Source organism: Astatotilapia calliptera, chromosome 11, assembly GCF_964374335.1.
Source record: "Astatotilapia calliptera chromosome 11, fAstCal68.1, whole genome shotgun sequence".
Classification (NCBI taxonomy): Eukaryota; Metazoa; Chordata; class Actinopteri; order Cichliformes; family Cichlidae; genus Astatotilapia; species Astatotilapia calliptera.
Genome location: NC_137432.1, coordinates 38,420,229 through 38,441,226, shown reverse-complemented (window position 1 = coordinate 38,441,226; position 20,998 = coordinate 38,420,229). Strand labels below are relative to the sequence as shown.

Genomic DNA, 20,998 nt, shown 5'->3' with positions numbered 1-20,998 from the left:
GTTTTGTAAAATAAAAGCAGAAAGGACACAGGAAGTTGCCTGCTGTCATAAACTAAGAAGTTGCTCACCAGCAGAAAGGACACAGGAAGTTGCCTGGGGTCATAAAACGAGAAGTTGCTCGTTAAAAAGTGAGAAGTTGCTCACTAAAAACATAAAATTGCTAGCAAAAAATCAAGTAACCTCAGGTGTGCCACAGCAAAAATAGATACTAACTTAAATCCTTCAAAGCGTCTAAACCCCTCTGGAAATCACTGACCATGGGTCAGAATAATTCAAAGACCTTAGACGGGTCCGATAAAAACTCAAAATTAACTGTAAAACCGAAAAAAATAAAATATAAAATCACAAATAGCGGCTCAGTACGACTCCCACTTCCGGTTACGTTTAACCCACGCTCGCGAATCAATGAAGACTTCCATGATTACGTATCCAGAACATGCGGAAGTGCTTACGTGACTGATTTCGTCTCGAACTTAAGAACTATAACTTTAATGCATCCTAATGTATTTCCGGAGCCCTATCCTGAACGATTATCGCCAGAAAACAGGTCAGTAGAAATGTTAAATACTATTTGTGATAAGAAAAGTAGGCTGATTAAAAAGTCCTGTAAAAAATATATGATAGAATGTCGTGATGTGACCAATCGCATGCTACCACTATGGAAAAAAGGACCCGAGCCAGACGTAAATGCTTTAAATCAAGCCAGTGTAGGCTCTAGTAAATCCACTGCAGAAAAAACTAGCCTTATATGCCCATCCGTTCAACCTACGGCTCCGCCGCCTTATGATGAAAAAACAGAATTAATAGCTGCTGCGGCGGCTGCACGTCATCAGCGCGTATATCCTGATTTAACAGCAGAATCCCAAAAGAGTGAGGAAGGCACTGAAATGACACCTAAATCAGAAGAAGATGACTGGTTTAACCTAGATCAAAGACAGGAACGAGAATACACTGAACGAGAAAGAGAGTTACAGGAACATAAAAAGCAAACAAAACAGTTAATGACAGAGTGTGAGGAAATCATGAAAGATCCTTTAACTGAACGTACGGAAGCCGAACTGCAGGAAGCCGTTTCTATCATAGATAATCATGTTCAGCGCCACACTAGAGTAGCGAATGGTTTAACTGTGCCAAAAGCAATAACTAACACCAGAAATTTAATAAGGAACTACTTAAAGCAGAAAAAAGAGGAAAAAACTCAAGAGGGCCCCCACAAAAACACCCGTTATAAAGAAAAGCAGGGATCACAATTTAATGACGTCAGCACCTCCCTCCCGTTCATGATAATAGGGGACATGTGTTGCATTCAACCCCCTAAAATTTCAGAGTTAGCAGCAACCATTAAAGAACTTCCCGATCCTCTACAAAATCCTACAGCCTTTGTTTCTGCATTACAGAGAAGTACCAGATACCACCACTTGGGTGGGCCTGACTATAGATATATATTATGTCAACGAATCCCAGGTGTGACTGAATCTCAGCTTATTGAAGAAGTAGAGGAACTAGACCCTAAAAATGACCAAGCAGCCAACACCACCTCGTTTTTGTGGATAAATGATGACAAAATCACAGCCTTTTTTCAAAATCTAAAGAGATTTCTGCTCACAATGTCTAGAGATAAAATTGATTTAAATGCAGTAACCATGTGTAAGCAAAAGCCAGATGAATCCATTCTAGTGTTTATGAAACGTTTCACACACTGCTGGACTAATGAGGCATGCATGCCTGAAGGAGGAAATGATCAGATTTTCATAACAACATTCTTAAACAATATTCATCCAGAATGTTCACAACTATTGAAGCTGACTGCCACTGATAATCTCTATGACATGAAAATAAAGAACTTTATCACACTTGTCAAAACAAAAGCTGGTGCAGATCTTTTCCCCAACAGCACGAAGGCTAAAACTGTTAAGATGTTGTTGAATTTTGATGTTGAAGGCTCAGAGGAAAGTGAAAAAATGATGTATGCAGGGGCCCCGTCCCCTCAACAAGCGCAGCAGGGAGATTTCAGAAGGAGAGATAGGAGTGGAGACGTATGTTTTTATTGTGGAAAAATAGGACACTGGAGGACGGAATGCAAATCAGCAGCAGGTAGATCTCAACCACAAAACACAGGACCAGCTCCTGCCACTAGGCGTAAGCAGAGCTCTTACAGACAAGGTAACTGGCAACGCAGACAGGAATCACATCAAAATAATGGCCCCTTTGCACTTAGGCAGCAACCTTATAATCCACATTTTAATCCCCACCCATATGATAACGAAAGACTGGACCGACAATAGGGAGGCCCAGGTGATGATGAGGGACAGTGTGAAGCACTACACACGATGCTGCATTTGCAATTGTCCCGTAACACAGAAAGCTTGCCCATGTTAGATATAGAGATAGGTGAAAAGACTTATTCCTTTTTAGTTGACAGTGGAGCCACTAAAAGTTCACTGTCTGGAAAATTCTATAGTGGGCCTGTTTCCTCTGTGTGCATCAACACCATGGGAATAAACGGAACTCTAGTGCAATGCCCCAAAACTCATTCTCTAAAAACACGCTGGGGCCCAAAACCAGATGAAATTACATATCATCCATTCATAATTATTCCAAACTCGCCTGTGAATCTATTAGGCAGAGATTTAATGGCAAAAATGAACTTGTGTATTTCATTTAACACAAAGGGTGAAATGTTTGCAGATACTGATAACAGCTATGTTTTCTCTGCCCTATGCACCGACACCATGGAGAAGGAACAGCCTCTGTGTCAGCTGGACGCCCCAGCGGAGAATGAACTCAATATCCATCTGACTGGTATCCCACGTCACACTCTGTGTCAAAAACATGTGCAAACACCGTTACCAGGTAGCCCCATGCCTGGAAGCCACATATTTGTTTCTCTCACACTGTTCAACAACATGATAACTGCTCACACAAGTGAAGGCCAAACAGTGGTTTTGTCACATAACTCAGACATAGGCTATGACATCACTGCACCATGTCAACACATAGATCTAACCTACCCCATACACTGTACTATCTCTGCTGTCACATTGCCAGCTGAATATCAAAACATGACATTATGGTCAAGAGGTGAGAATGATGTAGGATTTATTGACTGTACACCTTATCATGCTCAGCTGAAAAACAACAAGCCGGTATATGTCAAGCAATATCCCATTTCCGCTGAAAAAGCCGCAGCCTTAGACATCATCATAGGAGATTTATTGACAGCTGGAGTAATAAAGCCCACAGTATCTCCATATAACACTCCTGTCAATCCTGTGCCAAAGCCTAACAAACCTGGCGTATGGCGTTTCACACAAGACTTAAGGCAAGTTAATGCAGTCATCATGCCTCTGCCACCTCTGGTTCCAGATGTTCCCAGCATACTGACATCTATTCCAGCAACAGCTACACATTTTACTGTGGTGGATTTGTGCTCCGCCTTTTTCTCAGTGCCTGTGCATAAAGACACACAGCCGATATTTGCTTTTACACATAGAGATAAGCAGTACACATGGACTCGCTTACCCCAAGGCATGGTAGACAGCCCTGCGGCTTTCTCAATGGTAGTACGTGCTACCCTGGACGGCTTCACTCCTCCAGAGGGCTGTACTCTGATCCAGTATGTAGATGATCTCCTCCTCTGTGCTGATAGTGAAAAACTATGTCAAACTGCCACACACATGCTACTCCAGCACCTCCAACAGACTGGCCACAAAGCATCAGCAAAGAAAATGCAGTACTGTCAGACTTCTGTTCAATATTTGGGATTTACACTGTCTCACGGACAACATTCTATGACTACAGACAGGGTCAAAGCTGTGACCTCTGTCCCTAAGCCCACTACACAGAAAGAAATGCTGTCTTTCCTAGGCATGGTGAACTATTGCAGACAGTGGATACCAGACTGTTCTTTTCATGACCACATTCTGCGTGAATGCTGCAAAAAAGACAAGCCTCCTCGAATACTGTGGTCCACAGAAATGACTGCCTCTTTCAATGCATTACAGGGAGCGCTGACCTCCGCCCCTTGTTTGGGTCTGCCTGACTACCACTTACCGTTCCACCTGTACGTCACAGAGAACGGCACAACCTGTGCAGGTGTATTAGCCCAAGAGCATGGCTGTGGCTACCGTCCAGTAGCCTTCTACTCAAAGGTGCTGCCAGCAGTAGTTCAGGGGATGCCGGCCTGCCTGAGAGCAGTAGCAGCTTGCTCTATCATGATAAGGGACTGCGAGAAGCTCACACTCTCACATGACACTATTCTACACACCAATCACCAGGTCACGACCATTCTAGCAAACATAACTACACAACACATGACCGCACAACGTCACTCAGGTTATGAAGCTACACTGACTTCAACAGCAAATCTCACTATAAAAGCAAGCAGCACACCCAATTCGCCAGCACACTTACTTATTCGTATGCTGTGTTCCTCTGACCGACAGGATGGTTCAGACGACCCTGACGTTCATGATTGTATGACACGTATACAGGAATCCACAGCACCACGCCCAGACTTAGAGCAGACACCAATCCCAGACTCAGTCATTGTTTATGTGGACGGGTCCTGTTCAAAACCAAATGACAACTTATTTCTTTGTGGCTATTCGGTGGTGACATTGCCTGACATCATACTAGAGGCTCACTCATTACCATTTCACTCAGCACAAAAAGCAGAGCTCATGGCTTTAATACGCGCCTGTGAGCTAAATTTGGATAAGCATGTAACAATTTACACTGATAGCCGTTATGCATTCGGTGTGGTGCATGACTTTGGCACATTGTGGAGACAAAGAGGATTTAGATCTGCTGATGGAAAATCGATCGCTAATTCTGACCTTGTTCAAAGACTTTTGCAGGCTATACAGCTGCCATCGGCAATTGCAGTTGTTAAAACGAAGGGGCACAGCACGGCTGACACAGACGAAGCAGTGGGAAATGCTCTTGCAGACGTAACCGCGAAAGCAGCTGCTGCCTCACAGCAACCACCCAGAAGGGAAGTATTATCTTTGCCTTTACAGCTGCCACTTGTCACGCTCCCAGACTATTTAGAAACAAATGTTGACCTAAAATTCATACAAGAGCAAGCCTCTGCCTTAGATTACACTTACTGGGAAAGTAATGATTGTACCTTAGATAACAGAGACGGCTTATACAAAAACCTTGAGGGTTTGATTGCCCTCCCATCTTCACTACTGCCAATCCTTGTCCGCCATTTTCACGGTGTGAGTCATGTCGGACAAAGAGGGGTAATAGGAGCAATAAAATCAAGATTTGTAATCAAGAAAACATCACACGCAGTAAAACGCATATTAGCAACCTGTCTAACATGTGCACGAACTAATGTAGGAAAACCAAAAGCAAAACATCAGCATTTACCACAACCAGATTTCCCATTTCATACATTACAAATTGATTTTACACACATGCCAGCACAAGGAAGCATCAAGTACTTACTGGTAATAGTGGACCAATTTAGTAAATGGGTAGAAGCTTACCCAACATCAAAAGAAACTGCAGAAGTAGTCTGTCAAAAGTTGTGCAATGAAATAATACCCAGATTTGGAATACCTCACCAAATTAACAGTGATAGAGGACCTTCATTCACATCAGAAGTAATTCAAAAGTGTGCTAAAACTCTAGGAATAGACTGGAAATATCATGTGCCATACCATCCTCAGAGTTCAGGAGTTGTAGAAAGAATGAATAGGACCATAAAAAACCGCCTGACTAAAGCAATGATAGAAACAGGAATGACCTGGATCAAACTACTTCCTCAAATCCTCTGCGAGATTAGAATGACTCCATCCGCAGCAACCAAATTATCTCCATTTGAAATAATCATGGGAAGACCGTTTCCAACACCATGGTCAGCCTCCAGAGGGGCACCGCTATTGGAAGGGGACATAGACACTGCATTGTCTGACTATGTTCATAACCTGGTAGAAACACTGAATAATAACTATCAGAAAGTTTGTCTCTCTCAGCCTCTCCCTTCCATAGATCCAACCCATCCGTGGAAACCAGGAGATGCGGTGTTGGTACAGTCGCTAAAACCAAGGGCACTCGGGGAGGCCGCGTGTTCCAGCCCCCAGACTGTACTTGCAGTGACGAGAACCAGCATCCTAACAGACGGACAACCTCAGTGGATTCATGCCAGCAGGGTTAAGACCAGCCCCACCAAACCACCTAAGGCGTCGGATCAAGTAGATGACGTCTCCGGCGAGCCAGCGCCCGGATTCAATACACCTATAGATGACGACTCAGGCGAGCCAGCGCCCGGATCCAATCCACCTACACACACACAATCACTGATTAACACACAACGCCTGAAAGAGCCAAGACTCAGAAAGCCCTTTGATCCCCCGCCTGAACAACAACAAGGTACTCGAACATCCAGCAGGAACAGAAAGCCTAGAGTACCACACAATGTCTAACCTGATAAAGATAGACTCATTTCATCCTGATAATGGAGAAAATGAAATGCCCATTGTCATCACACAACGCTTATACGGTGTCTCTCGAACCTGGGACCAGGCCAGGAGACGACTAAAGAACTGTCTTTTTTATATATTTAGGTTATTAATCATATCTACTGCATTAACCTTAGGATTTTTATTTACTATTTCGTATTGTAAAGTGCAACCCTGTTCACATTTCTGCAAGCCACATTTTGCTGACAATACCTCATGCTCCACTTGGCAAGACACCCACCTAGTACACTCGTCACGTTCTCTAAAATCAGTAGAAAGCAACACAGACACCACCAATAAACCATCTTATGCACCCCCTAGAACAGGAACTAACGCCTGGTATGACAATGCCAGAACAGCCGCTCGTGACTTAGGAAACAGTAACTGTTATGTCTGTTCAAAGGGTAATCCAGAACAGGTCATAGTGGGATATCCAATTTCAGGTTTTCCCTTAACAAAGATGCTATTCAAAAATGATAAAAAGGGGCCCTTAACGGTAACCCTGATTGAAGCGCTGCGAGTAGAACTAAGTCCTTTAGATTGTTTATTCATATACACAGCACAAGTCTCTAGTAAGGATGTTAGCATGATTAATGATTCTACCCACCCCTGCAACCAAATGAAGCGCCCCGAAGACCGCACTGAACCTCTTTCGCCCCCAACACAGGTGCGCCATCACCCAAATATCTTGATGACATGCATACACCGACCAAAACTTGAAAACATAAATTATGACACACAAAACTATACGTTCTTTTCTGACTCTCCGGGAGCACGCTGTAACGAAACATGGCTAGCAGCGAGTGTTGACAGGACACAATATAAACATATGTTTTCTTATATATATGCATATATAAGTACGCATTCAGATAACTCAACAATCCTGCATTCGCCCAACACACTAAACGACTCGTACTGGGGAGGCATATTAAAAGGCTTTACAGCTTCGCGCCTGACCAGACCAATCCCACATGCTTATTGGATGTGCAATAATACTCTTAGATTAGCCTTACCTGTTAATTGGACCGGTACCTGCGGTCTAGTAACTTTAGCTCAAGAACTTCTGATACAACAAACCTCGGATCTGCCTGTATCCAGCAGACGGACGGAACGCTCCGCTTATTCACATAACGTTTACATAGATGCTATAGGAGTTCCACGCGGGATACCAAATGAATTAAAGGCACAAGGAGAAATATCAGCAGGGTTTGTCTCAATACTACCGTGGATACAGGTAAACAAAAATGTAGGCTGGATCAATTATGTTTATTACAATCAGCAAAGACTTACTAATTTGACCAATACGGCCCTTAAAGCCCTAGGAGAACAGATGTCTGCTGCCTCCTTAATGACCATGCAAAATAGAATGGCCTTAGATATGCTGTTAGCTGAGAAAGGAGGTGTTTGTGCTATGTTTGAGGATTTTTGTTGTACTTTTATTCCCAATAATACCGCCCCTGACGGTTCATTTACACAAGCTATGAATAAACTTGAAGCATTGCAGATAGAACTAAGAGCCAATACAGGTCACGGTCAGTGGCTAGACAAGTGGATGCAGGACACGTTTGGAAAATGGAAGGAACTCATTGTAGCCTTTGTAACAGTTGTAGCATGTATTATTTTGTTTTTGATGATTATTGCCTGTTGTGTGATACCCTGTGTACGCTCAATGATAACCCGTATAGCTACTAGTACAGCTACTTCAATGTATTTGCAATTAGCACAAATTGATCCTGAGGATGTGCCAGATGTTACCAATGATGTTCCTGATGTGTATATTGAACATTAGGTTGTGAACTATTACATTTTATGATTTGCTTTTTATATTATATTATTACATTTGTGATTTTTCCTTTCTATTTGAGTTATTATTTTTTTTAAAAATAATAATAAAAAAAGAGTGGAACTGTTAGGTATTTTAGTACCATGGGAGCATTTACTGGATATTGTTTTATAGTGACATTATGCAGGAAAACTCTGTCATTCAATAAGGCCCCTTTGTTTCAGTGTTTTTCTCTTTGACCCAAGAATTGATGTGTGAGAATCACAGGCTGGTACAAGGTTGAAATACCACAGAGATCACTCCCTCAGCTACATTAGTTTCTTAATCTTTTAGACGCCTGTTGAAGGCCAAATGGTTTGTTTCAGATTTCACTAATGTACGAACTCTTCGTTTTGTGCCTTGAAAATATGTCGCTGAGATAATCACAATTGTAGCTGAACTAATAAACTACACAAAGGATGCTTCTTCACCCAAGGGCAGGAAGACGCTGCCTTATCTTGGTCTGTACTGGTTTAAACTGATAATCTGCTGTCTCATGAATTTTACCCTCTATATAAACTGTTGTACTTGTGAATAAAGTTGAGTCACTTTGGGAAGACAATCTAAAGCAGTCTCTGTTTTCTTGTTCTCCCAAGCTGCTCCCGAGCTCGTACTAACACGCTGAATGGCATGCTTGAATATTACTTGAGAATATATTTGACTGTGTTACAGACTAAGGTACATTCTCTGCTGATAGACGTCCACGCCTCGGAGGAAGCCGATCCACGGAGTAGGCCCTGGAAACAGTTTCCTTCAGTCCCCATCTTTAAGAAGAGGGACCGGAGGGTGTGTTCCAACTACAGGGGGATCACACTCCTCAGCCTCCCTGGGAAAGTCTATGCCAGGGTGCTGGAAAGGAGAGCTCGTCCGCTAGTCGGACCTCGGATACAGGAGGAACAACGCGGTTTTTGTCCTGGTCGCGGAACACTGGACCAGCTCTTTATCCTCTCCAGGATACTTGAGGGTACATGGGAGTTTGCCCAACCAGTCTACATGTGTTTTGTGGACTTGGAGAAGGCATTCGACCGTGTCCCTCGGGGTGTCCTGTGGGAGGTGTTGCGGGAGTATGGGGTGTCTGGCCCATTGCTACGGGCCATTCGATCCCTATACAACCGTTGCAAGAGCTTGGTTCGCATTGCCGGCAATAAGTCGGACTCGTTCCCGGTGGGTGATGGGCTTCGCCAGGGCTGCCCTTTGTCTCCGGTTCTGTTCATAATTTTTATGGACAGGATTTCTAGGCGCAGCCAAGTGGCGGAGGGCTTTCGCTTTGGTGGCCTCAGACTCTCATCTCTGATTTCTGCGGATGATGTGGTTCTGTTGGCTTCATCGGGTGATGGCCTCCAGCTCGCACTGGAACGGTTCGCAGCCGAGTGTGAAGCAGCGGGAATGAGGATCAGCACCTCCAAATCTGAGGCCATGGTTCTCAGCCAGAAAAGGGTGGAGTGCCCACTCCGGGTCGGGGATGAGTTCCTGCCACAAGTGGAGGAGTTCAAGTATCTCGGGGTCTTGTTCGCAAGTGATGGGAGAAGGGAGCCGGAGATCGACAGACGGATTGGGGCTGCAGCTGCAGTAATGCGGACGCTGCACCGGTCCGTCGTGGTGAAGAGGGAGCTGAGTGTAAAAGCGAAGCTCTCAATTTACCGGTCGATCTACGTCCCTACCCTCACCTATGGCCACGAGCTGTGGGTAGTGACCGAAAGAACGAGATCGCGGATACAAGCGGCAGAAATGAGCTTCCTCCGAAGGGTGGCTGGCCTCTCCCTTAGAGAGAGGGTGAGAAGTTCGGCCATCCGGGAGGGGCTCAGAGTAGAGCAGCTGCTGCTCCACATCGAAAGGAGCCAGCTGAGGTGGTTCGGGCATCTGACAAGAATGCCCCCTGGGTGCCTCCTGGGTGAGGTGTTCCAGGCATGTCCCACCGGGAGGAGGCCCCGGGGCAGACCCAGGACACGCTGGAGAGATTATATCTCTCGGCTGGCCTGGGAACGCCTTGGTGTTCCCCCGGATAAGCTGGAGGAGGTGGCTGGGGAGAGGGAGGTCTGGGCCTCTTTGCTCAGGCTGCTGCCCCCGCGACCCGGCCTCGGATAAAGCGGATGAAGATGGATGGATGGATGGTCTGGACATTTGTTTTGTGGTCTTTATGTGTGCAGAGGCAGAACGTACCCAACGGGACCTCACCTGTCATGTAACCTGTAAGCATTTCTGGGTGTACAGATGGGTAGGCCAGAAAAACAGTGAGTGGATGTCTGTACAGAGCAGGAGCGTCTCAGCAACATGAGACATCATTGGTCAAGGCCACAAACGCGATTCCAGGCAAAACTCCTGGGACTCCTCCTGCTCCACAGAAACTCTTCAAGTTTCCGTGGTAGCCGCATGAGTCGCTGTGACATTAACAGATGTTTTTATACTCGATACGCTGACGTCATCATTTCTGGTGTCAGAAAGTGGATTTTTCCTCCATTTTTTTTTTCTGAGACAAATAAGAGCCACATGTGAGGAAGTTAGTTTTAAATTTTGATAGAACAGTGGCAGTATAACGTCCTCGTAACTGGATATCAGGCCCTTGTAGAGTAAAATTAATTATTTTCGTCTAGACATCCCAAAATGCGATGTCCACATATGTGGACGCAGGTCCGAGGAGGTTAAGAAAACCTTTTTCACCATCCTGACACTAACGACAGCAATAAATGAGGAAAAATCCTGAGGAGAAGAATCACAACAACAACACTGTGCTGAATCAAATGCTGAAGCTTCAGAGAGTGCAGCTGTGTCCATCTTTGATCCAGTCTGTGGACGTGGCTGCTGAGCTGTACTCACCACGATACCTGACTGTTAGAGTGGAGACACGTACCAGCAGAGCAAGCTGGAGGGAAAACAAACAGCATTTAGAGACGTGCAGGTTTCATTTCCTGAGATGATGTGAGGATGTCAGGAAGTCTTACCACAGTTGTCCCTGATGTAGGTGATCAGCTGACAGTCCTGAGTCAAAAGGAAAGACCTGTGATTACATCCTGTACTAATGTTTCCTTAATGTGGGTGAGGTGGGTTTAAGGTGGACTTACAGTCATGTCTTTGCCTCCAGGAGAACCTCGGGGGCCCTGTGAACAGTGTGATATCTGACTAACATGACAGAAGAATGTTCCTCACATTTGATCAAACAAACGAAGATCTCGACACCTTTTGCCTCATTCACCCCTTCGTGTAAAGTCTTTTATCAAACATTCGCGCTCCGATGGAAGCACTTGGGGTTAGGATCTTGCACACGGATATTTGGCCTGCAGAGCGGAGCAGACGAGGACTGAACCGCCAACGTTTGGTTAGTAGGTGCCCTGAGCTACAGCCACCCCAAACGCTGCGTGAAGCTCAGAGATCTTTAAAAACCACACAAAGGATTTTCCAGTAATTTTAAACAAGACAGCGAGAAAACTGAGCTCTGTAAAGGACAGAAATACCTCTGCACCTGTTTAAACTAACCTTTAGAGTTAAGTTTGGGTAAAAAATACATTTTCCTTTATCGTTGTAAGAGAGGACGAAATAGATTTAGAGGAAAACTAAAAAGTTTTCTTATAAATTAATCCACATCCAGTGATCTTTCTGGCTCCAGGCGCTCAGTTTGTGCAGCATGAAGTCGGCAGCTTCCTAAAGCTTTTCCACACTCACCCTGTGTCCCGGATATCCCGGTTCTCCGGGGACTCCTGACTCTCCTGGCAAACCCGCGTTACCCTACGTGACGGGATCACAAACAAACGTCACTGACGGACTCAAAGACCGAGCTTGATTCAGTTATCTGAGCAGTGGACTCTCACCCCTCGGCCGCGGTTCCCTTTGGGCCCTGGATATCCTTTCGGTCCCTGCAGCCCCTCCTCGCCCTGCAGAGAAAGAAACACGGCTCGTGAGGTAACGCATCTCCAAATTCAAACACAAGCCCTCAAGTCAACTTCCTGACCACACTCATCCCAAGAATAAACAAGAGCGTTCTTATCTCCGGCCTCCAAAAGCTTCTGGACAAACACCAGCGAGTAAAACTGAAAATGTGCTTATTTATTAAGGCGGCCTGTCTCATAAATCCTCGAAAAGGATCCAGTCGACTTTACCACAAAGCTGTGAGAGCTCAGTGATGCTCTGCTGTCAACCTTTTGTGTATGAATGTGTGAAAGCTGCAGGCAGCACGGCGAGGTGTTTATGAGCCACCAGTGTAGGCAGGCTTGTATTAGTTTTACAGGAGCAGTAAGATTAAAGGGTCCTGGGCTGCAGCCACGCAGCACCAGCAGAGGCTCCAGCAGGCGGTCCGGCCCACACACTCCCACCTCAACACGTCCAACAGCAGAAATAAATGTTTATTTGACCACAAACATTAAAGTTTCTTGGCTACTAACAGAGAAACAGTCCTAATTGGATCCTGCACAGGTGGGCGTGGCTTACATCAGCCTGTGCAATGACTCGATCCACTGAAGAGCTCCTAAACAGTGTTTCTGTGTTACCGTCTGTGAGTATTTGAAGTTTCAGTGCAGCTTTGATACGTTTGCAGTGAAATCTCTGAACCCGCTGAGCTCACAGGTCCATTCTGATTGGTCCGCGCCACGAACACCCGCTGTCGTCCCGAAGCAGCGCGAGCGAGCAGCACCTGCTGTTTGCATCCGTTTGAATGATGTGAGAGAGCAAGAGGCCGATTTCACTGCGTCACTCTCAGAGCGAACAGCAGAATCACACATCAGCTTTACACCTGCAGGAGTTTCTGCTCAGCTTCGACGTGCATCGCAGCAAACACGCAGATTATTTCGTGTTCGCAGCATTTTCGTGGAGCTCTGTCAGCTCCTGAACTCGGTGGACTTAAAAACTCTCGTTGGACTTCTGTTAGCCTGAAAACGCTCCGATGTTTGGATCCTAACTCGTTTCTGATCCGTTCCCAGCAGGCCGCCTTCATTTCCTGTCTGCGTGTTTACTGTGATTTAATGCCAGGATGGATTCAACCTGATCTGCTGTGAACTCACCCGAAGACCAGGGTAACCAGGGAAACCGGGATCGCCCTGCAAGACACGGCAAGAACGTGAACGTTGTTATGAATGTGAAGCAGAGATCTAGCAGAAGGATGAAATACAGGATTGTGTATTATGAAGGGTCACCTTTGCACCTCGGGGGCCCGCGGGTCCGTAACCATCCCGACCGTCCTGACCCTGAAACACAGACAGTCAGCGCCACTGACATCCAATCAAACTGTTTGTCTGAACAGAGCGGGCTCTCGGCTCCTTACCGGCATTCCTCGGGGTCCGTCTGGTCCTGGTGCGCCCTCATCACCGGGATCGCCTGGTTGGCCCTTTAACAGCAACAACAGGTTGTCATGGTGAAGATAACCTCCCCCTTCACACCAACTGGATTAACCCCCCTGTCTCTATATGTGTGGGTGCAGACTGATAACCAGGCCAGCTGGCATTTACCCATAACTGTGGTTAGAAGGCTAACTTGGAGGCTTCACAATTAAAGCTGATGACATTGTGGTGGCCACACCCCCCCATGTACCCTGTATGGACGTACGTGTATGACCAACTTCCTGCCTTCAGGCCCTGCTGGGTGGAAACTGTGGAGGATGTAATCTCTTCATCTGACCTCTTGGAGTATTCGTCAGCTATTCTCATAAATGTGATCTTATCTGACGTGAAGCGGGGACGTTTATCAGATGTTAAACGATGATGATGTCACACACCTTCTGTCCGTTACCACCGATCCGTCCAGGTAAGCCCGGGTCTCCAGCGGGACCTGGTCCACCCTGGAGGAAAAACCAGCAGAGTCAGAGCCACACACAGTTCCCTTTTACCTGATTATCCCTGAATGCACCGTGGACAGAGCCCGTCGGTCACAGAGCCTCACATAAATCTCTGCTCGTCATCAACTTTAACGGCGCTTATCCAAACAGGTGAAGAGTAAACATGGCCGCCGCTGAGCGCTGCCAAGTGATAAATCTGAGCTTCATTGGTCCTACATCTCTGCTCGGCAGCTCCTCAGTGACTCTTTATGAGATGTCCTCTTTGGATTTTCTAACAGCGGCTCAGGACTGAGCGCGTCTGGTAAAAGAGTTGAAGCTTAGACTGAGACGCTGCGTTTGAATGAGGGAGAGTCGAGCAGACGTCGCTCTGGGCCGAACTCGACCTGTCTGTCGGTGTTTTCGATGGTGATTGAAGCAAACACAGCGACAGCTGCCTGCAGACTAAACTCGGATCAGTTCTGTTTAAAGTTTCCTCTGAGCGGGACGCTGGACGGTACAGCTTAAAGACTCGTGGAGCTGTGGGGACAGGCCGTTTGTTCGGTGCCTCCGGCCTGCGTCCAGCTTTACGGATGACGGCTTTGTTAAATAACAGACCGCACAGCTCAAAGTACCGAAAATTACATTCGAAATCTCAGCTGCAGCGTGTCTTTGCAGGACCTGGTTACACACATAAAACGTGTATTTCACTCTTTGTTATATTTGTTATGTTCTGTTACATTATCGTGCATCTTCCTGGCATTTGTATCGTTCTCTCTTACTGACCACTCAGCTCATCAAAAACGAAGTGAATGAATACATCAGTGAGTAAGCAGGCTCAAAGCTATAGACTCTTTTGGTTGGCGGATGTATACGCTGGAAGAAAATAGTTCCTATGTAAAGTTTGGGTCATGATCTTTGGGACACTTATGTGTCACTTATGGTGTGTCACCTCTCTCCTCTCCTCTGCAGCTGACATCTCCAACACTGGATGAGAAGCGCTGCAGGCCAGACGAACTGAACCGCCCTGTTATTCATTAATAACCAATCATGCTGCAACGGAGAGTCATGACTCTGGGGCGCAAGCAGCACTCGAGAGCATTCGTTCTTGTTGGCGGTGGAATTCATGTCCTCGTTTAGCTCAATGTAAAGAAATTCTCTGGTTTAAACGCAGAGCAGTGCACAGATCGCTGAGCTCAAACCACTTACACCAAATAAAACGAGCATTTAACGAGAGGACTTTTTTAAGATGTGCAGGTTCTAAAGTGATGACATGACAGCGGCTTCGGGGAAGATCGGCCCAGACTGCAGAGGTCCAGATGTTGGCAGCTGCAGCAGCGACCGTCACACTCGGGATTTATGAAACGCAGCGATGAAGGCTTCAAATCCGACGACCACAAAATGAGCCCACAGCGAAACGAGCCTTAACCAGGATGAAGAAACGAAAACCTCAGCGTCTCCAGAGACTCACAAACCAGGCCGTGGATTTGGAAATCGACCGTTTCTGTGTTGCATCTCGTGATTCTGCAGCTTTCATAAGTGTGTTTGTGTAATAAAGGGCAGATTCGGGGTCAAGTCGTCATGATGAGCAGACTCCACGGTTCAGGGTTTGGGCCTTCAGCTACACAGACAGGATCTTTGGGAGAAGCTGAACACACATCGGGGGCCACTGTTTAAGGTGCAAACTGCTGAGACGAGACGTTTCTACCACAAAGCCGACGTGAGGGAAATCTAAACCTCCAGATTGAGCAACAGTCCCAGAGCCAGCTGATCCCACCAGGCTGATCTGCAACTTTACCAAATGTGATGCAAGAACATCCAACGTTTCATCGGCGCTTGCAGCAGCTCTGGGTGGCCTCCTCAGACTGAAGCTCCAGCCGAGCTTCAGGAATGAACACCTGAACCCTAACCATGAAACCATCCAGCGATCAGTCTGCAAATCGATCTAAAGCTGCTCCTCAGCTCGCTGTGGGTCTGCTCCCGCGGTGACTCTGTGTTTACCTCACAGCTCGAGGAGAAGAAACTGAAAATCAACGTTTTTAATAAATGATCAGCTGACCTGAGGTCCAGGAAGGCCGGGGATTCCTCTCGGGCCAGGCTGACCTCTGACCCCTCCGGGACCCTGCAGAGACAAAGGTTAGCGTGTTAGCAGCAGCAGCATGCGGACATTAAGTGTGACTCTTCCTGCCCTGAAGGCTCACCTGTGGACCAGAAGCACCTGGGCTGCCTTCTAGTCCCAGATCTCCAGGTGGTCCAGCTGCACCCTGCAGACAACACACACACACTCGTTTTCATGTCTTAGTGAGAACGTCGAGTCGACCGTAACCCTGACACTAAGACAACATTTTGAGCGTAAAAATGTCTTCAAACCCGTGAGGACGGACATTTGGTCCCCACAGGTACAGTAGCATGCCAATGTTCTGTCCTCACAAAGATGCCTAAACCTGCGCACACACACACACACACACACGCACACACACACGCACACACACACACACACACACACACGCACGCACACACGCACGCACACACACACACACACACGCACACACACGCACACACACACACGCACACACACACACGCACACACGCACACACGCACACACGCACACACACACGCACACACACACACGCACACACACACACGCACACACGCACACACGCACACACGCACACACACACGCACACACACACACGCACACGCACACACGCACACGCACACGCACACACACACACGCACGCACACACACACACACACACACACACGCACACGCACACGCACACACTCGTTTGCAGCTCCGAGTGTGTTCGTGTCCTACCTTGTCACCCAGTCGTCCCCGTCTTCCGTTTGGTCCCTGAGGAGAAGTCCACATATCTGATCAATAATCTCACAGCTGTTACAGCAGCGGTCTCCAACCTTTTTTGCGCCACGGACCGGTTCATGCCCGACAATATTTTCACGGACCGGCCTTTAAGGTGTCGCGGATAAATACAACAAAATAAAACTAATACCGAAAAAAGATTTATTCATAACACACGTGAAAAGACCCAGGAAAACCGAGTAAATGATAAAAACGATAACAAAATAACACTGAAAACTGATAAAAACCCTGAAAACCAGACATGTCACACCCCAGTCTCACGACTCACGGACCGGTACCGGACCGTGGCCCGGGGACCGCTGTGTTACAGCATCACTGATTTATACACGATCACATGACAGGCTGTGATGCAGGCATTCCTATTTCTGCCCCAGTGAATTATGGGATGCTTTTCTGGAGCTGCTCAGCTGCTGATTTCACTCAGTCAAGCTGTTTCTGGGCGTGTGAGGATGGAGCGAGGAAGACTTTTCCAGAGTTAAGCCTGTCTAAGACTTCCAGGCAGGCTGGCTCGGTGCCTGCAGGGCTGATTTCACTCGTTTATTTGGAATATTTTCAGCAAACGTTGGTTAAAAAACAGATGGTTAAAAACAGCGTTCATGACGAGCTGGCAGGAAGTTCATTCTGAAGGTTTAGTGAGTGACAGACGACTTCCAGCTAAGCTGAAGCTCGTCCGGCTGCCAGAAGCAGGCGGCTAACTTCAGAGATCTGTGTGAACGCTGAGCTAATGCTAGTTAGCGTCTCGTGCTCGACTCGCTGCCCCAGCCTGTGGTTAGCAGTAGTATTACACCAGAGTACAGCGCAGCATTGTATATCTCATCGTAGCTGCTTTAATAATCCTGGAATAACAAGATCTGCTCCTCGTGCTGAGAATGAAGAAGCTCACCGGGTTCCCCACGATTCCGGACTCTCCGAACCGGCCGTCCTGCCCGGGTGCTCCCTGTGGATTTGAACACATCACACTTCAGAGCAAGGATTTGAGACAGCGATGACACCAGCACGCTCTTTAGACAGACGTGCATACGCAGCAGGAATCTGTTAAAGAAACCTCGCAGTCTGGGCTCAGACTGTGAGGTTTCACATCAGTACTGCAAATCAGAGAAATGAAGTCGTTTCCAAGCAGATGTCAGCAGGTTTGCCCTCAAACACAGACAGAGAGAAACGAGGCGTCTACTTTTATTTATCTGAGACACATTTCTGCTGCGTCTGCTCTGGGACGTGTCTCACCGGCAGGCCGGGGTTTCCTGGGTCGCCTTTGGCTCCGGGCGAGGTGTTGTCGGCCCCCGGTTGTCCCTGTCAGAAGAAAGATGAAGCCACAGATTAAACAGTGAGCGTCCAGCTGTGGCCCAGCTGCGCTTCATGCAAACATTTATTAAAAACTTTGTGTGACGGCAGACGGGCTGCGGTTACTCTGAGTGTGTGGTTCGGTCGCAGCTCGCCTCGCGTTAGCGCCGGCGTCAGCGAGGACCGCTCCAGAGTGCAGGATTACAGAGCGGGAATCCGCTGCCCTCGGTCCCGTTTATGCCACATTAAAAACCCTCGTGGTGCTCAAACACTTGTAGTTGTCCTCCAAGGCGATAAACATAATATACCTGGATGCCCGTTTGATCATCGGAACACCGTTTCATGTTCCCACCTCACAGTTTAAGACTGTCTGCTTTTGGTTGGTGCAGCTTCGATGCTTCCTGCACAGAAACATCCAGACTGAAGCTCTCACAGCTTCCTGTCTGAAGACAGATGTTCGTGCGAGCGTCTCATCTGTTTGTTTGTGTGTTTCACAATCACGCCGATGACTTTAACCATCTGCTCTGCATGCACAGATTAATACGCTCGTGTGTGACGGACATCCTGGCTGTCTGGGTTTCATCACAGTTTCCTATTAAAAGGCCCGACAGCTCAAAGCTTTGCTTCAATAAATACAGGAAAGAAGAAGAATGTGCACCCCCCCACACCCACGCCCCTTCCCCCTGTGGGACACTTCTGCCCCTCCCTGGGGTGAGGGTGCTTCTTGGTCCCGGGGTGCATGGCTGGATGTTCTGATGTGGTCGTTGGCCTGCTCTCTTGGTGGTTTGGGGGGCTGCTGTCTCTGTGCATCCTTTCATTCTACCCCTGCCTGCCCGTGCTATTGCACAGATAATAAGTCATAACTGAAATGAATAAATAAACATGAACTAGAGGAGCCTACATGTATCTGGTCTTGGAAAAGCAAAATGTGTTCGGCATCGCCGTGCATTCACATCACAGTTCAGAGTGCAGAAGCTGCCAGACGGGACAGGATATCAAAGAAGAAGAAATGTTGATGTAAGGAGGAGAGAAAAACAGTTCAGAGAGGAGGAGAGACGAGAGAAGACGAGGAAATGTTTGACACTCACCGGATCTCCTCTCAGTCCTTGCTGTCCTTTCACCCCCGTCTCCCCCGTAATTCCTGGGATACCCTAAGGACAACAGTTCAGCCCGTCAATATAAGCAAAGGTCAGAGGTCAGCAACCACCAGCATCATTCCTCTACTTTAAAAAAAAAATCCCACTGTTTCGGATCATTACAGCCTTAGGACCCTACACCACACAACATGTTCCATCTAAGCCTGAAGCCTGACTCTGTCATCCCCCATGTAGCCGGGGTATCAGAGAAACTCAGAGTTTTCTCCAAGCATGACATCCCGGTGCATTTCAGACCCAGCAACACGCTCAGACAGAAACTGGTTCACCCGAAAGACAAAACGCCAAAACACAAACTTAACAATGTGGTGTATGCTGTACAGTGCAGCGAGGAATGCTCAGACCTCTACATTGGAGAGACCAAACAGCCACTTCACAAGCGCATGGCACAACACAGAAGAGCCACCTCCACAGGACAAGACTCAGCAGTTCATCTGCATCTAAAGGTCAAAGGTCACTCTTTCGAGGATGCCAATGTTCACATTTTGGACAGAGAGGACAGATGGTTTGAAAGAGGAGTGAAAGAAGCATCTATGTCCACTGTGAGCGACCATCTTTGAACAGAGGCGGGGTTTATGACACCAACTCTCTGCCATCTATAATCCAGTTTTGAGATCCTTCCCAGACGCCTTAACGCCCACTCACATCCTGGGACATCTGACCTCAGGAATTCACATGATAAGGTGGGGCCAGGTTTCACAATGAACACACCCGAAACTCTGGCTGATTGGGACCCACACCCAGTTACACACCTTGGCTCAGGCGATTAGAGGATCATCAGGGGGTCCTTTGTCCCTCTGTGGGGGGAAACTCCCACTAGGTTTATATCTGGGACTCTCCACCATTTGACCTTAGAACTGAAGAAGCTTCTCGGATGAGAGGTGAAACGTCTTCAAGCAACTTAAAGAAGTCCAGACGCTTTTCTTTCCAAGCTACTTAGACTACGATGACCGAGAACCTTCACAGACGGATCATTACAGCCTCATTTCTAAAGACACCGAGACGGCTTTACTGAAACTCACTAACGACATGATACAGGTGGTTGTAGCTCAGCAACCTTTGACCCCTTTGATTGTCACACTCTCACTAACTGATCTGGCTGCTCTCAGGAGCCTCTCATCTTAAACTGACAGATGTTTCAGAACTGATGCTAACATCTGTACGTCCTCGTGCTAAGGCATCCCTCAGGGCTCAGTCCGGGTCTGTTTGCATCACACGTGTTAGCCGTGGGCTAGCTGCTATCTGCTCTCTCCTTTCCTCCAGCTCAGTCCCGAGGTTCTCGTGTTCGGCTCTGACGGTTTCTTTAAGGAGGTCGGTCGTTACGTGAACAAACATTTGAAGTGTGCAGTATTTGAAATTTGCCATCCAATCATGTAAAATACCTTTTAGTTCACACTTTTTCTCCCACCTTTATCCCTGTGAGTCAATTTTAAATGTGCCTGTGTTTTTGTCCAAACAACCTCCAACGGTGCAAACCAAACCGCTGCCTCATTCTTGGTTCCCTTCTCTGACTCAGTGAAATTCAGAATTCATTTGAAAATTGCAGTATAAAGTATCGATGTTAGAATAACATTATATAGTTTTTGTTTTCTTTTACCGGGTTGCCGAGGTGTCCTCTCTCTCCTCGGGCTCCATCCCGTCCCGTCACTCCC

General features: G+C 47.1%; 1 protein-coding gene and 2 long non-coding RNA genes across 3 annotated transcripts in view; 2 read left to right on the top strand and 1 right to left on the bottom strand.

Annotated features, from left to right (window-relative positions):
• The window catches only part of col6a4a (collagen, type VI, alpha 4a), a 70,193-nt gene that overhangs the window by 10,578 nt on the left and 38,617 nt on the right, over positions 1-20,998 (bottom strand). Inside the window, exons 20-35 of the mRNA XM_080308657.1 lie at positions 20,944-20,997; positions 19,281-19,343; positions 18,136-18,201; positions 17,795-17,848; positions 16,849-16,884; positions 16,231-16,293; positions 16,089-16,151; positions 13,994-14,056; positions 13,544-13,606; positions 13,416-13,466; positions 13,284-13,319; positions 12,099-12,161; positions 11,953-12,015; positions 11,355-11,390; positions 11,235-11,271; positions 11,118-11,155 (exon numbers count right to left, since the gene is read on the bottom strand). Of these exons, the coding sequence (XP_080164783.1) occupies positions 11,118-11,155; positions 11,235-11,271; positions 11,355-11,390; positions 11,953-12,015; positions 12,099-12,161; positions 13,284-13,319; positions 13,416-13,466; positions 13,544-13,606; positions 13,994-14,056; positions 16,089-16,151; positions 16,231-16,293; positions 16,849-16,884; positions 17,795-17,848; positions 18,136-18,201; positions 19,281-19,343; positions 20,944-20,997 (849 nt within the window). The remainder of the gene's footprint in view (positions 1-11,117; positions 11,156-11,234; positions 11,272-11,354; positions 11,391-11,952; positions 12,016-12,098; positions 12,162-13,283; positions 13,320-13,415; positions 13,467-13,543; positions 13,607-13,993; positions 14,057-16,088; positions 16,152-16,230; positions 16,294-16,848; positions 16,885-17,794; positions 17,849-18,135; positions 18,202-19,280; positions 19,344-20,943; position 20,998) is intronic.
• On the top strand, positions 408-6,793 carry LOC145432013 (uncharacterized). The gene is made up of 2 exons (XR_013912355.1): positions 408-547; positions 5,988-6,793. It is a non-coding gene; the product is annotated as an uncharacterized LOC145432013 (long non-coding RNA).
• On the top strand, positions 2,746-5,051 carry LOC145432014 (uncharacterized). The gene is made up of 2 exons (XR_013912356.1): positions 2,746-2,853; positions 4,850-5,051. It is a non-coding gene; the product is annotated as an uncharacterized LOC145432014 (long non-coding RNA).